At 34.5% G+C, this 17095-nt stretch overlaps 2 protein-coding genes across 2 annotated transcripts; one reads left to right on the top strand and one right to left on the bottom strand.

The window, feature by feature from the left end:
- Positions 1 to 1792: 1792 nt before the first annotated feature.
- LOC108845458 (putative pentatricopeptide repeat-containing protein At1g28020) lies at positions 1793 to 4457 on the top strand. The gene is made up of 3 exons (XM_057009855.1): positions 1793 to 2147; positions 2224 to 3171; positions 3460 to 4457. The coding sequence occupies exons 1-3, from the start codon at positions 1908 to 1910 to the stop codon at positions 4426 to 4428; spliced, it is 2157 nt and encodes a 718-aa protein (XP_056865835.1). The 5' UTR covers positions 1793 to 1907; the 3' UTR covers positions 4429 to 4457.
- Positions 4458 to 9309: 4852 nt separating this feature from the next.
- On the bottom strand, positions 9310 to 16654 carry LOC108841011 (ABC transporter B family member 14). Its single transcript, XM_018613805.2, has 9 exons — positions 16146 to 16654; positions 16004 to 16058; positions 15755 to 15930; positions 14515 to 14715; positions 13741 to 14000; positions 13118 to 13658; positions 11374 to 12148; positions 11009 to 11250; positions 9310 to 10758 (listed from the first exon to the last, which is right to left on the bottom strand). The coding sequence occupies exons 1-9, from the start codon at positions 16419 to 16421 to the stop codon at positions 9553 to 9555; spliced, it is 3732 nt and encodes a 1243-aa protein (XP_018469307.2). The 5' UTR covers positions 16422 to 16654; the 3' UTR covers positions 9310 to 9552.
- Positions 16655 to 17095: the final 441 nt, after the last annotated feature.

Below are 17095 nucleotides of genomic sequence, written 5' to 3'. Positions count from 1 at the left end.
GGTTTATGATTAAAGATTTAAAGTTTAGTGTTATTAAAGTTTATTATTAATGCTTATGATTTATGGTTTATGATTAACCCAAAAATTTAGGTTTTATCTAAAGTTTTATGGTTTAGAATTTAGTTTTTTTTTGCTGACAACATTAACAATATTAAAATAATTCTTTTTTTTGGCAATTTCTAGTATTTTTTATTTTAACAATGGTGGTGGTGTCGGCATCAATAATTTATGTACTTTAAGTTTTTTTTTACAATTTTACACTTGTAATCAAAACTGAAATGAAATTTTATAAGTTATTCAATCTAGTTTTGAAATGACATTTTTCAAAGAGTTATCTAATATAAGTTTAAGAATCCATATATGATAGTGACTATAATTTTTTATTAAAAATCAGAACTTAATTTTTTGAATAAACAATGTACACAGATTAAATAAGAGTATATAAAATACATAAACAGTGTACACAAATCTAAATTAAATTGTGTATTAAATTTAAAATACACTGTTTAATTGAATTAAATTTAATAGATAATTTAATTTTATTTAGATTTAGATTTAGTTTTATGTACACTGTTTATGTATTTTAAATTTTATAATAATACCATATCTTGGATCTTGGTTGCTAACAGATATGACAAGACTATAAGGTATGAATCGAGGAAAGCAAGAGCTGATACAAGGTTGCCGGTTGCGTGTCAAAGGCAGGTTTGTGAAAGCTAGTGAAACTCCTTATCCTTAATAAAGTTTCTTCACGATAGGTTTCCTATTAGTTAACTTAGAGCACCTCTATCCCAAGGTTTTTGAAGGGTTCATAAGGGACGGAATGACCCGATGGAACCCGTTTTTATTTTAAACCCTTCACTTTCTCACTTCTAAAATTTTCTATCTAAAATGCAACTCTTGCACTGTTGCGCAGGTTCTATGCATATGTGGCAATCTGCGATTGATTATTTTTTCTTTTAAAAAAAATTAGATAAAAATTAAAAAAAAAAAGAAAAAAGAAAATTTAAGAACCCCAATTGGAGTTCAGCAATGGAGGTTCTCTTAGCTTAAAGAGTCAGGAGTTTTTTTTTCTACTTTTTTTTGAACTTAACTTTCATATTTAAATTGCAGAAAAGAAAAAAGAAAAAGATACAAACTCACAAGCCGTTTGTTTTAGAGCAAAAGCCCAGTTACTTTAAACACACATTAGGGATCAAAAAGGCTTAAGGAGAAAAGCCCAAGAGTGAGATAAGAGAAAGAAGAGGCAGACTTCGATCATGACGATGGAGATCAATAATGAAGAAGACAGTGGAAGAACAAGCAGAGGAATGGCAGTGACGGTGAGCATGGGCTTTTTTTCTACTTTCTTGCCTCCGATATGTATATAAATCGGTATCGTTTCATCCTAGTGGCCACACCCTTCGATGTATCTTGGAAACTTATCTACCTAAAATAAGGATTGTGTCTCTTAGGCTTGTATAAAAGAAAATGATTTGTTGATTGTTTTCTTGTCAATTCACACCATTTGAATTCTTACGTGCTATATTATATGCCTTGTAAGTGTTGGTTGTGACAATGTCTTGTGGAATAATTCGTGTTTGAGTACTGATTTTTCAATCAAATGTTGAATAACATGCTATCATCAAGGAATGTAGACTCCACATGATCCATAGGAAAAATAATAATTTTAATAGTCCTAATTCTGTAGTGCATGTTCAGTAGTTATCTAGTGCAGCAGCTTAATGATATTGTTTGCCTTATTAGTGCAGTAGCACGCAAGGAACGTGACTTGTGCGATACTCCGTCATATCTCATACAATTAATTAATTAAATTAATGACCTGTAAAAACAAGAGGCGGCACAACCCCCCTATACATAAACCCTAGCAAGTAATCTCCAAGTAATATTGCCTTTCCAGCTTAACCATGATGAGAATTCTTGTACGACACGCAAAGCTATACAGGAGTCACACCTTCCTCCGAACCCTATCGTCCTCGGCTAATCAAACTTTGCAGAATCGTCTAACAGAGGCTCTTGATCAGAAAGCACAGATCATTCCTGTGCTAAAACAGTGGCGGCAACAGGGGAATCACATCAACCCTTCTCACGTGAGAGTCATCATCGAAAAGCTTCGTGATTCCGACCAATCTCTCCAAGCCCTTCAGGTTTTCATTCTTTATGCTCTGATCAGCTATACGTTGAATGTTCATTGATGATGTCATATGGTGATGATGTCATTAGGTGTCAGAGTGGATGTTAGATAATGTTGTCGAGTTAGAAGAAGCAGAGAAGTTCTTCGAAAGTATACCACATAGCGCGAGAGACGGTTCTGTCTACACTAGTCTGTTAGCCTTGTACGCACGATCACGATCGGACAAGACTCTGCCTAAAGCCGAAGCCACGTTCGAGAAAATGAGGGAGTTACGTCTTCTCACGAGCCCTTCTCCTTACAATGCAATGATGTCTCTCTACGGTTCCCTAAATAATCGAGATAAAGTCGATGACCTTTTGCGTGAGATGCAAGCTAACAACGTGGCTGCCGACAGCGTCACTCTGAACCACGTGTCGAAGCTATACTTGTCTGACGTGACGCCGATGGGGAAGCTATCAACTGCGTGGGAAGAAAATTGTGGGAACTGGAGCACCCTTGAGTGGCTCATTACTCTTGACATGGCAACGGCTTGCCTCAAAGATGGCTCACAAGAAAAGGCGGTAAAATTGCTCACTTCAACCGAGAAACTACTGGTTGACCCCAAGTCGTTTAAACAAGCTTACGAGCTTCTCACGAAGCTGTATGGTGAAGCTGAAAAGAAAGAAGAGGTGCTACGGATATGGAACCTTTGCAATAAGACCACAGAACAGTGCTGTGATAGCAATGATTATCTAACTGTGATCAGTTCACTCTTAAAGCTAGACGCTATCGCTGAGGCTGGAGAGATTTACAAAGTGTGGGAATCTTTGCCTCTTGAGTTTGATATACGGATCCCAACTATGTTGGCCTCTGGTTATCGAGGGAGAGGAATGTTGGATGAAGCTGAGAAACTTATGAAAAGTTTAATAAAGAACATAAGAATGAGGAGACCAATCAATCCGCTTTTGGACCAATGGGGAAGTAGAATGAGAGTGTCTGAACTCAAATGCCTCATCAAGAATCTTCATGATTCTAATCAGTTTTCTAAAGCACTTCAGGTTAGTTGATTACTGATTCACCCTTCTACATATAATTTTTTTTGAACTCGTTCTCTCTTTCATAATACTTGTGAAATGACTATAGGCTTGTGAACGCATCATCATTGGTTGAGAAATATGATCTTCGTATAGATTTTTAATATTCAAATAAATACTAACCATAGACACATGTGACATATAAAAAACTTTCACACTTCCAAAAAAAAAAGACTTTCACATCTTCTCTTTTCATTTTTTATATCATTTTATTGGGAGATTTAATGTTCTAATATCTCTTTCAAATGTTAGGTTTCAGAGTGGATGGATGAAAAAAGGGCTTGCAATATTTATCCTGAAGATTATGCAGCTCGGCTTCATATGGTTGAAGTTGTGTTGGGTTTGGAAGAAGCAGAGAAGTTCTTTAAAAACATCCCTGAGAACATGAAGGATTACACTGTCTACGCAACTCTCTTGAGTTCTTACGCAAAATCTGATACACATTTAGGTAAGGCCAAGGCAATTTTTGAGAAGATGAGAGAGCTTGGTTTCCTTATGAAACCTTCACCGTTCAACTCGATGCTCTCTTTCCACAGTCAAAGAAATATGGTCGAGGAGTTTCTTCGTGAGATGGAAGAGAACAACGTGGCTCCCGATAGTCTCATGGTGAACAAAGTCTTGGGAATATATGCGGCTGAGCCAAACGTAGAAGCTACGGAAACGTTTATGAAAAAGTGGAGTGGAGAAGAAGGGATCAAACTAGAAACAGAGACCATGGCTGCAGTGGCAAAGACTTACGCTAAAGCAGGATCCATAGAAAAAGCTATAGAGATGTTTGGTGGTGTGGCAGGGAGTAAAGAAGAAGTGTACCGTCTTTGGAACGAGTTCAAGGAGAATGCGAAGTTGGAGTATAATTGGTACCTTTTTTGGAACGAAAATGAGAAGTTGAAGGATGATATGTATAAAACTGTTATTGCTACTTTGTTGAAGCTAGACGATGTAGAAGGAGCTGAAAAGGTATACGGAGAGTGGACACCGGTTGGACCGAACCTGGACTTGAGCATACCTGGTTTGTTAATTTCTCGGTTTTGTGCAGAAGGAAACAAATTGAAATTTAGTGAATTGATAAGTTCCATTAGAGGGAAGATGATTGAGATGCATTTAAGGACGGTGAAGGCTTTTATAGGCAGGGTCGTGACGTATGTGTTCGTCTTTTGTGTCGTGGTCGTACTTTCTATGAGAAAATGCTGGTGGATATGGTTTTGGCCGAGGATATTCTAAAGCAGCTGCATCGGGTTGAGAAACACGTGTTATTCAATCATATATTTTTAAAAATGTAAACACAATTGGAATGTTTTGACTTTCAATTATATTTTAAAATCTAGTATCTTTTAATGAATAACATTGAAAGATTTTATAATTCTTTGGATTTTTCAATTGATTTCAAATAATCTCTTGCAAAATTTCATGAATAAATTAGTGAATTCAAAATTCAAGGCATTCTTTAGAGATTTTAGAATTCTTGATTTTAAGTCACTGATTGAACAACAACAGTAGTTTCTTAGAAATCAAAACTCTCGACGGTGCTAGAGGCGCTGTTCTTCCTCTATCTCTTTTTCCCTTTGTTCTCCTCCTCTACATTATCTTCAGATGGATATGCACATCTCTTTGTGGTGTCGAGATCTCTCCCAAAGATCCTTTGCGTTTGGCGGAGATGGTTCACAGCATTTTTATGAAGAGACAGCAAGATTCAAAGTGGAATATCGAATGCGAGAGTCAACTTTTAGGGTTAAAGGTTTTGTCAGATCTGGTTTTCACCTATAGTGATTTCTGGCGCGTGACCTGGCAAGACGTCTCCTCTACCCATGATCTACCTTCCCTTGCGGTGGTGAGACCTGCGGCAGAAAGAGGCTTGTCCTTCGGTTCTATGAGACGACACACTGCAAGTAGGCTCAACAGCAGAGTAGCCAACAGGAGAAAAGGTCTCTGCTGGTGATGCGCGGCATAGCTCTACTTCCCAGCGCCGATGTCGACCCATGGTCGTTCCGGTGGTAGAAAACTCTGCACCTCTTGGTCGAGATTTGGTGTACAAGTCCTATTGCAGTCGTCAAGGCTCGTGTTTCATTACTGGCATTTCTGTTCGGTTTCAGGCGTGGGAACATGATAGTGGTAGACGGAGGGTATGGGGCTCGATCGGAATGCACCAATGCGGATGATACTGTTGGTACACGGACTGAACTCTTATCCTAGGAGTTAATAGTTTGAGCGGAAATTAAAACCAACTAAATGTTAGTTACTATCTTGTGTTGATTACTATCTTTGTATCTCGTGGTCTAAATTCATTTCGAGCAGAGAGATAAACTAGTTTTGTTGTGGTGAAAATCTAATGTTTCGATTAGGTATAGTAGGATCTAACTAAGTGACCTTAGAGCAAGGTCATGGCAAGGTCCTTCTTGCGTCCTTCGTCGGGAGGAAGACCACAAATCACAGAAACCAAGGGGGACCAAGGGGAAAAAGTTCTTAAACAAGGAACGTCCTTCGTCGTCTTGCACTGTCGTCCTTCTTGTTCTTTCTGCATCCTTTGCTTTTTTTTTTTATTTTAAGGACTCGAAATCGTCCTTGCGATAACGTTGCTCTTAGACCAACATTATTGGATGGTACTTGCTTGGTCCTTAGAGGGACCACAAACCGCCCAAAGGGCCAAACCAAGAAGAACAAGAGGAGAGAAGTCCTTATCTAAGGCGCGTTCTTGCTGTGTCCTTGACTCTGTTTGCGGGTCCCACGACACGTAGTGGTCCGCAATTGGTTCACTTTTTTTATAAACAGAAAACAGAAAAAAGAAAAAGATTTGAAGAACCTTTGGGGCTCATTCACGACTTACACGAACTATGACTCAACAGAGAATAAGAGCTTTAGTTTACCTGCGTCCCACCTGATAATGTTGTCCTTAGGCGATGCTAGATCTCACCGAAGACTACAAAACAAAGAAAGCATAAATTAAATGCTTAAAACAATAGTTAAACCCGGAAAACTACAAAAATTGGAGTAATGAGGTTATTTTGAATATTTTTATTTATAAATTATATTTGTATATATAAATTTAAAATAATAAATATTTTATTATATTTCGAATATTCAGGTACTTCTTCGGTTTTTGGTTTGGTTTCAGTTTTTGTTTTAGAGAAATAAAAAACCGTTTTTTTAATAATTTCAATCCGATTTGTTTTCTGATTTTATTCGTTTCGGGTACAGTTTTTGGCAGTGTTTTGAAACCCGATTCGTACTCACGGTTGAACCGGTAAACCATGACCCAAGATAAACGAAGTTTGGGATTTGTGAAAAAAATCAATATTTAAAACACAATAAAACCTGTAAAAATCACTAAAACCGAGAACTCTACCGGTTAAATCATTGGTTGAACCAATAAAGTAACTTTACATTTTTAGTTTTTAATTATGTTTTTAATCTGTTTTCTATTCTAAATTTTGATTAAGAAATTAGGTTTTTACATGTTCTAAGTTCTCAGCTTATCATAAATCTCGCTTAGTACGTCTTACATGTTCTAAGCTCTACTATGTTTTCCATTCTTTGTCGTGAATCGCATGAGCTTATTTTATCTTTTTGTTTTACATGATTCTAACTATGTTTGATCTTGAAAGTTACTGATTTTATTATAATTATGCGTTGACTTTTTTCACATTAGACATTTAAATATTTATGAATTTTAAGTTTTGATATATTTTTGTTAGATGTCATAACTCCTAAGTTCTAATTTTTACCAAAAAAAATTAAATAGTTGAATCTTTTTTTTGATATTTCGTTGGTCAAAATTAAAATAAAAATATAGTATTTTCTACATATCCAAAATATTATTTTACGTGTTAAACAACATTTAGGAAATACTTAACTTTAGTTTTTATATTTTTATTTTCATAGCTTATATATTATTGTATAATAAAATTAATTTATTTTTAACCAGTGATTTACCCGCGGTTGATCTAGTGTCCCACTAATCCGAGAGTTGTCCGGTTTGGTGTTCGGATCGAATTTCAAAATACTGAGATTGTCCGATTCGGTGTTTTAGTCGGTTTTGAAAATATTGGTTTTTGAGTTTCAGATAATACGGCAAAGACTAATATTTCATTAGTTTTCTTATCGTTGTTTTAATATCTATTTTATTAAAATAGTAAAACATGATCTTTCTTATTATTATCCTTAGAAAATCGTATAATATTCTTTTTTGTGTTGTTGTGTTTCTAAAGAATTTTTTTTCCTTCATTAAATATATTTTTATCATTTGTAAATTATTAATTCAATAAAATTATTTATGCCATAAATATCAGATTCCACTTGTTATATTCAAAGGATATCTGTGTCTAATGAACATCATATATATATATATATACACGGTGGCAAACATTTTGCAGTATTTCCACTTTTCATATTAATTATTGAACATAATATACAACATATCATTTTTGCACTATATACACTTATGCCACAAACCATTATTTTACTCCTTTTCCAAAGAAGAGCTGATTTTTATTTTCTTTCTGTTTGACAAAATAAAACTGCCTAATATCTTAGGTGTTGATTAAGGGAATACAGTGAAACCTCTATAAATTAATAATGTTGGGACTGCACCAAAATTATATTTTTTTATTAATTTATAGAGATTATTAATTTATCGAGATACTAATTGAACCAAAAACTCAATTTGAACTATGAAATTATATTAATTTATAGAGATATTAATCTATCGATTATTAATTTAAAAAGGTTATACTGTATTCTGTTTTAATTTGAATTTCAGAAATTTATGCAAAAATACCATTTAATTAAAATCATAGCTTAAAAATACTCTAATAGCAAAATCTTGTAAATATTGTTGAAACAAAAGGGTACCTCAAAAAAGGCATTCTGTTTTAATAGTATAATATATTTCAAATCTATTATATAAAAATTAAATATTCCGAACACTATGAAAAATATATTTGTTTTAAAATATTACAAATATACAATTCCAAAATTAATACAAATAGTCAAATATGAAATAAAATATCGAAATTTATAATTAAAAACAAACCAAAATATTTATGAAATTTTAAAATATACTTTTTCATTGCTTATCCGCCCGTAGGACGAGTCCGACCCTAGTTAAATATAATATCTAAAATGAATAGGCGTAAATATTATTGGTAAAAATAATTCAACTTTAAAGGTCCGGTCAAAATTTAACATAAATTAAGTACAAAATAATTTCAAATGTGTTTTTCATGCATATATTAATTTTTTTTAATAACTAAATGCAGATAAAAATAAAATAAAATAAATAAATATATATATATATATATATTAACGTTAAACATATATATATATATCACTAATATTTAAACAAATATATACGTAAATAAAATTGAAAATAAACATCTGCGCGGTTGCGCAAGATCTAGTTAGGGGCATGACTGGTTTTCCCGCTACCACCCGCAAACGCAGCTTTTGCGGTTTGCAGCGGTTATTGGCGTTTCAAAACAATCACAGAAAACGTTATAAATCGCTTCAAACCGCTCCGAACCTCTTAAAATCAAAAGCTGGTTCCAGGTAGCGTTTTGCGGTTGCAGGCGGTTGCGGGAGGATAATTTTTTTTTTAAAAACAAAATAAATAAAAATAATACTAAAAATATCCAATAAATTTTTTAAATTGAAATAATATAAATTATAAAATGTATACATATTATATTTTAATTTATATCATAAAAATTTAAAACCAAAATATTTTCTATAAATTTTTAAAATTTAATAATATGATTTTATAACTATAAATTTTATATTTATTATATTATTATAATTTTTAATATTTTTATAATTATACAAAATGTAAATATTGTTAATTTATTATTTAACAGATGGTGCGATTGGTAGTTTACCAGTCATAAGAATCCCGCAAACGCAACAATTTATAACCGGTGTACCAATCATACAAATCTCTCGAAAACGCTTGAAACCACAACCACCCACACCCGTAAATTCTCGCAACCGCAACCGCAACTGCGGTTAAACCAGTGAGGCTCTTAGTGTTATGTGATTAAATTAAGAGTCCTGCAGTGTGATAAAATTAACTTCTGTGTACTAAATTAGATGCAGATATAACAATCAAGCATGTTATGTAAATACTTGTATATTTATTAAAAATTTCAAATAGATGTCCATGTAATGTATTAACTAAACTATGTGATAATTTAGACGTATCAACGAGAAAGCTAGATGCATGTCCCATGCTGTGCCGGTAATTCCTTTTTTTTTTTGTCAACTGCCGGTAATTCCTTGTTTTCCATTTGTACTTTAGTAAGCTAGTGATTGCTATCAAAACAAAGCGCGAAGTAGAAAATAATCACCGATCATAAGTTACATCACTTCTTGAAGACTCGTCAATTTCTTATAAAATCCATCGGACTTAGAAACAAGCTCTCGATGACTTCCCTTCTCCACAACTCTTCCTTTGTGCAAGACAGCGATCGTGTCGGCGTTTCTTATGGTCGAGAGCCTATGAGCAACCACCACCGTGGTTCTTCCCTTCATAAGCTTGTCAAGCGCCTCTTGGACAAGTTTCTCCGAGGTCGTGTCCAAAGCACTCGTTGCCTCATCAAGGAGAAGCACTGAAGGATCCTTTAGAACCGCCCTCGCGATGGCCACTCTCTGTTTCTGACCACCTGATAACTGCACTCCCTTTTCACCCACGTGCGTCTTGTACCCTTCTTCCATCCTGCTTATGAACTCGTGCGCGTTCGCAGCTTTCGCGGCTTCGATTATCTCTGCCTCCGAAGCGTTCTCGTTCCCGTACTTGATGTTCTCGTAAATGGTCGTTGAAAACAGAGCTGGTTCTTGCTGGACCAACGCTAGCTTCTTCCGCAAGCTACGTAGGTTTAGGGTTTTTATGTCTTGCCCATCGATGCAGACATTACCGTAGTTCACATCGTAGAATCTCATGATCAATCCAATCACCGTGCTCTTTCCTGAGCCACTAGGTCCAACAACCGCAAGACTTTTCCCGGCTGAGACTCTTAGGTTTAGGTTTTGGAAAATGGGGATATCAAGTCTTGCGGGGTACGCAAAGCCCACGTTTCTAAACTCAATATCTCCTTTAATCTGAGTGACCGATATTGAGTTAGGCTGGTCTGGATGTATCTCAGTCTCTCTATGTAAAACCCTAAAAACCGACCTGAGTGCTTGCGTGCCCTTCACGATATCTGGTGTCAAAGCAAGCGTTTCCGCTACCGAGTAAGCCGTGACAAGCAAAACCATGAAAGATTTGATACTATCCGCAAAGTTCGTCTCCTTCCTCTTGATCAAAACTGAAATGTACCAGAGACCAAGAGCGTAGGAACAGAACGCGAGACATTGAGACAAGCCGTATCCAAATCCAGAGATATGACCTCTGAGAAAGGCATTTTTGGTGGGTTTGCTTAGCTCACAAGCAAACTGTTCCGAGATCGTCTTTTCAGCACCAAACGAAGCCACAGTTCTTATATTCGTAATAGCTTCACGCGCCACTGAAGTTGCTTTAGAGTAAGCCCTTGTGTAATCTCCTCCAAAACCCTTTAGAAACAATTGCTGTAACATAACACATATTAAGGTTTTTCAGATTCAAGATTTTAAAAATATATATAGTCGAGCATATATAGAGCTACTTCTATGATTTGAAAGCCGCAAATTTTTAAATTATTTTTTTTTTCTTACAGTTTAGCTCTAAATTATCCAAATTGTATGTAAATTATCTCCAAAATTTTTTAAGGTCAAGTCGAATGTTTCATTATGTTTTGCCTATGACCAGTCCTCAGCGGATCTTGGCTTATTGAGTTACCTCGGTAAGTGAAGCAGCAATGAGAATAGGGAAACAAGCAGTCACAACAGCTGCGACACGCCAACTGTAGAAGAAGGCAACTGCTAGTGCTGTGAATGTGAGAGAGAAGTTTTGGACTATTGTCGAGAGGCGATCCGCTAGAGCACTCCTCACCAACGTTGCATCAGCAGCTAAGATTGAAGTGAGTGAGCCAGTGTCGTTATCTTCCATATCGAACCAACCGATCTCATTCGAAAGAACCGCTGCAAATGTTGCAAGGAAAAATAAACATTCAAAAATAAAGAATTTTGGGACTCAATATATGCCAATATTTCACTTCGCCCAGTATAGGCTCTTATAAGGATGTTTGAATTGTTTGTGCTTACCTGAGAATAAGGATAAGCGAACCCGAGATGTTAGACGCTCCCCCATAAGTGTATAGAAGTAATGTTGGAGGAGATATATGAGAGGTGTTACAACTCCAACGCCAACGAAGACAATAGATACCTTCTCGACTTCACGCTTAATCACACTTGGAAAAGGTGAATAAAACGCGTTGAGCACGTAAGCAATCCCTATGGAGAATAATGCTGGTTGTGCTCCAGCAAGAACTGCACCAATTGAGCCAAGTAATGCATGAGGCCACTCTGGAGCATTTAGCTTTATAAGTTCCCATACCATAGAAGACGAGCTTAAAATTTCTTGATTTGAATCTTTTTCATCCGTCATTTCTTGATCATCCCTAAAGCTTGAAGTCCTTCTTGAACTAGCAACCCTTCTTGAACTTAAAGATCCAGATTGAGATTTACAAGATTCCATCATAATGGATTGAGGATTTGTCTCTTGGGAATTCACGAGATTAGCGTAATCTCCTCCTCTTGACATCAGTTCTGCGTGGCTACCGGTTTCGATAACTTGACCATTTCTCAGTAGAAGAATCTTGTCAACATTTCTGATGGTTGATAATCTGTGTGCAATGACGATTGTTGTTCTTTTCTCTATAACATTGTCGAGTGCTTGCTGCACAATCTTCTCTGATTCTGCATCAAGTGCGCTTGTTGCTTCATCTAAGAGTAATATCTTTGGACTTTTTAGAACCGCTCGAGCAATTGCAATCCTCTGCTTCTGTCCTCCTGAGAGCTGAGTTCCTCCTTCTCCAACCTATTGACCAACAAGGAAGTGGATATATGAAAGATGTGCTATAGTGGATGCGAGAAGACAATGTGAAAACATATGATAACCAAAAGAAGTAAAGACACAAATGTTCAATATGATTCACCCATTCGTACGAATAATTCTTTTTTATTATTATTAAATGATCTATATATTTTATCATGGATGCTATCTATTTATATATTATAGTATTCGGTTCAAAAGTGCAAATGCTATGGGTTCCGGATCTAAAGTCTTGATTGATAGAGTTGACAATAAAACAGTATTAATATGCTACAGAAGTAATATATTTTTATAAATATATTTAATAAAATGATTGATAGATAGATAGATAAATGATTTATATATAAAATTATCACATAGATTCAATCTATGATATATAATCTGTTTATTTCTAAATAATATAATTTATGTATATTTATAATATTATATTTTATAATCATATTTTTAAATAATATAAATTTATTTATTTATATATAATTATATAATATAAACTTATAATTTTATTTTAAATATGAAATATTACTATCTAAAATATATAATTATTTAATTTTTAAATTTTACTTATTTTTGAAATTTAAAATTAATTTTAACTATATTAAATTATTTTTGAAACTATATATATTTTAAATACATGTGTTCTACCAAAATTTCATATGAAAGCATTTGGCAAAAAACATTTGAACAACATCTGTATCTTCTAAATAATATTCTAAATATTTTCATAATAACTGTTAATTGGATAACAAAGATCAAAATACTTTGCTTATGTTCCTATCAATTAAGACTTAACCCAATAAAAGTGTAAACTAAAAATCGCGGACCGTCTACTGGGTCAACACGAAGACGACCTATATCTTTTGGGTCAGCGAGCTCTCCAGCTAACTACTACTAACGTGTCATTCTAGATTTAACGCATATCAACATATAATGACTATGCAAGTTTCAGTAGACTACCTGAGTATTGTAACCATCGGGTAATGATTTAATGAAATTATCTGCGTTGGCTGCTTTAGCAGCTTCTATAACCTGATCCATATGTGCATCCTCTTTACCGATAAGAATATTCGAGGCTATTGTCGTGGCGAATAATGCTGGTTCTTGGCTCACTAAACCCATCTGCTCCCTCAACCATTTCAGCTTCAAGTTCTTGATGTCTTTACCATCCAGGAGAATCTCTCCGGACTTGGGTTCATAGAAGCGTTGAACCATTGATATGATTGTGCTTTTCCCTGAACCACTTGGACCGACAAATGCAAATGTCTTGCCTGAACTTATACTGAAACTCAGATTCTCAAAAACCATGTTTGGTCTGGAAGGATAAGCGAAATAAACTTGATGAAAGTCAATCCTCCCAGCTACGTTTTGCAAAATGGTCCCATCTTTGAATCTTTCAGAACTTTCAAGATTGTTGTTTCCTATCATTCTGAATATATTTTCAGCAGCAACTCTGCCTTTAGCAATCGCTGATAAGCTAGGTGCGGCTTGACCTAAGGAGCTGTAAAATTGCAACAAATGGATTAATATCATTTAATGTCATGACATTTCAAGTAAAAAGTTTCACATTTTTTTGGACTTACAATCCGCTGTAAATGACATTGAGGATCGTTGTGAAGGCTTTTGCACCGTTTGTTTTGCCGTGGCGTACAAGCAAACTAGCATACCAGAAAAGCAAAGCCCAAGCACAAAACAAGAGACCATATGTTAATCCAACTCCTAAGCCTTTAGCAAGACCACTTCTTTTACCAAGTTTCAGAGCTTTCGTGAGAGATCTTGAGTAAGAATTTACAGCTTTTTCTTCTCCCACATATGCATACACAGTTCTCACTTGTGACAAAACCTGATAATGCAAGTGTTAATAATGAAATATAAAAAGAGATTTAGATCCATAATTGAACCAACAATTTTTAGCAGTTTTTCTTTGAATGTTTTTTTAGCATGTTAAACAAACTTTATTTGTTAACTAAAATCATAAACACAACCACAAAGGAAATGTGTTTTGCGCTGGGGTTTACATTTTATAATAGCATATTGAAAATATATTCTTACAATGGGACTTTTTTGTGAAACTGTTTTCACATGTATATAAATGAAACACACGTATGAAACAAACCACGAGTCAGTGGTCGGGTGGTACATAGCATTCCAGGATTTTTAAGGGACCTGAATTCGTATCCGTTACTATTCAGATTACCCTGATTTATGGCCATGCGGATATGGGCCATGCTTTCAGCCCATTTAAAAACCCGAAAAGAGGGTTCATCCGTGGGCTGCACTTCCCTCCGCCCGGGATACTCCAGGTTAAAAAAAAAAAAGAACACACGTATGAAACAGTGTCAGACTTGGTTACTAACCTCTTCTGCGACTTTTCCTGCATCAGCATAAGCAGCTTCACTCTTCTCAGAGATTGTCGACATTACTATGGCATACCCTCCTCCTGCGATGGCTATCAATGGAACCACTGCTAACGTGAGCAACGTAAGTTGCCATACCGACAAAAAACCGATCACAAACCCAGCGATGAACTGACATAGGTAACGCAGAACATGGCCTGTCTGATACAAAACAAAACAAAAACAATTCATCAGTTACATTTTCCGCAGTAGAATTAATTCATACTCCGTTTATTTTTAAACAATAAATTTTGTTACCACTAGATTTGAGAAATAATTTTTCTTTGAAAACTGCTTGTCTCATAATCACTTTCTTCTTTTAAAATAAATAAAAGATGACATGGCTTACCGAAAAATGTGACGTAAATAATATTATACTATTACATATACAATTTTAGTAATAACTTATTATTTTGATAAAAAATTTAAGATAAGATAATAGTTAAGTTTGATTACATACCATAAATTTAAATCAAAATACATATTATAATTAAAATACTAAAAAGTAATAGGATTGCAAAAAGAAGAATTTTTACATAATTAACTTAGGATAAAAATAGTAATTTTGTAATATATTTTGTTAAATTAATTGTACGTGTATTTTAACACACAAATTAAGATAATTTTGATTAAACTAAAATTTTATGTTTGGTTAAATATTTTAAATTATAGTTAGATTCATAAACTATTATAGGTATATATTTAAATGAGTATCTAAATTATTGATTTTAATAAATTCAAAACGATACACTTCACTAATTGTGTGACTGGCGACTGGTTTACTAAGATCATTAAAGTATAATTTGATAATTTTAATATTAACTGAAACAAAATAGAAAAATCTAAATTTTATTTTTAGTTTTAGTTTATTTTATTTTATTTTTAATCGGTTAAACGAAAAACCTAAAATTTAACAAATTTCTATTTTTATTTTAAAGTTTTATTTTCGCACATGATGCATTTAACCACCTAGTATTTTTACACAGATTAAAAATACATCAAAATTTGATTATAATTACATGATTTTATATAATTACTTATCTCTAATATTGTAAACCAACAAAAAACTCAATTATATTTATAAAAAAATACTTACTAATATTAAATAATTAAATGTATAACAACGTAAAATAATCTTTTTAAAACAAATTTTCAGGACATATATCTTTCGCAAATGGCGGGAATATATTTGAGAGACAACCTTGTCGCCAATTGCATCTTGAACCAATATGGCGTCACTTGAGATGTGGAAAATAAAATTTGAATCTCTAGCTTCTGTATCAAAGAAACTAATGTCTTTTGCTAAAATTGATTTGAGATAATTTATACGCAATCTAGCTGTTTGTCTTTCCCCTGTTTGCATCCAACAAGCAACTCCTGCAAATACAAGCATTCCAAATTAAAACATGAGAAAAACAACAAAAACTCGATAATATAGCTAGAAACCTACCCATCCAGGCTGATACCAAGTTGACCAACCCTAAGTAGACCAAGTACAAAGCATTCTGGAAATGAAAATCACCCAATTGTTACTAACCATAATCAAGAAAGAGACTACATAAACTTTCACAGATAGCGATTTTCTGAGAAACCTGTGAAACTCGAGAAGATATGGCTGTAGAATCTGTAGAGAGATTGCCAAGAGAATCTAGCATTTTCCCGAAGAACACGAAGAAGAGTGGAAGCGTACCACCATGAATACACGTCCCGAAAGTGCCTAGGAACATCAAAACGTAATCAACTTTATCTGCTGCGCTAAACAAACCCATCAGGGACACTGATTCTTTCTTCATCTTTTTCTTCTCCTCCTTCCTTGCTTCCCTATCGGTCTGCATGTTTCCGTTAGAGGATGACTTTATATTATCCATTCTCACTGTAACACAGAGATGTTTTTGAAAGCGTAAATGAGCAGAGAAGTGTTTAAGGTGGTGGGTTGCTGGTGGGGAAAGGGAAGGTTAAGACTGAGGACTGAGGAGAATCAAATGATATAGTGGGAACTAAAAACAAAAGAGATCTACTGAATCAGTAGTAGTACTGGTTGCATTTAATGTAAAGAGTTAATATGGAACTGGTGTTCTATCCATCATTCAAACTGTATCCGACTCCGACAACTAATATAGTTAATGCCAGACCCGTCGCTTGAGGCACATGAGACGTATGCTTGATGATCATATGGCCAAGTTAACTTTCTCAGGGACCACACATTAAAATAATAATAATATGGCGGCAACCACTTCCATAATTGGTACATCCCAATTTTAACTCTTTTAGCATGTCTCATACTTTGTTTCTGTTTTTATCGTTACTTTTCATTTCAGAGATTAACTTTGTTTCTATTTTTATCGTTACTTTTCATTTCAGAGATTAGCTGTGTTCTTTTTTCTTCATCGGTTTTCTAATATTTTTTTTTTGATTAACCAGGGAGTGATCCAAAGGCTTTCTAGGCCCAAGACTAATCCCCCTGAAGCCGACGGCAACCCACGTATTCTTGCGATTTAACGCTAGTCCCGGTGGCCAAGTGGAATCGAACCCAGGGCGGAAG

The sequence above is a fragment of the Raphanus sativus genome, chromosome 1 (assembly GCF_000801105.2).
Source record: "Raphanus sativus cultivar WK10039 chromosome 1, ASM80110v3, whole genome shotgun sequence".
Classification (NCBI taxonomy): Eukaryota; Viridiplantae; Streptophyta; class Magnoliopsida; order Brassicales; family Brassicaceae; genus Raphanus; species Raphanus sativus.
Note: the sequence above shows the minus strand (reverse complement) of the source record. Positions and strands in the feature narration are given on the sequence as shown.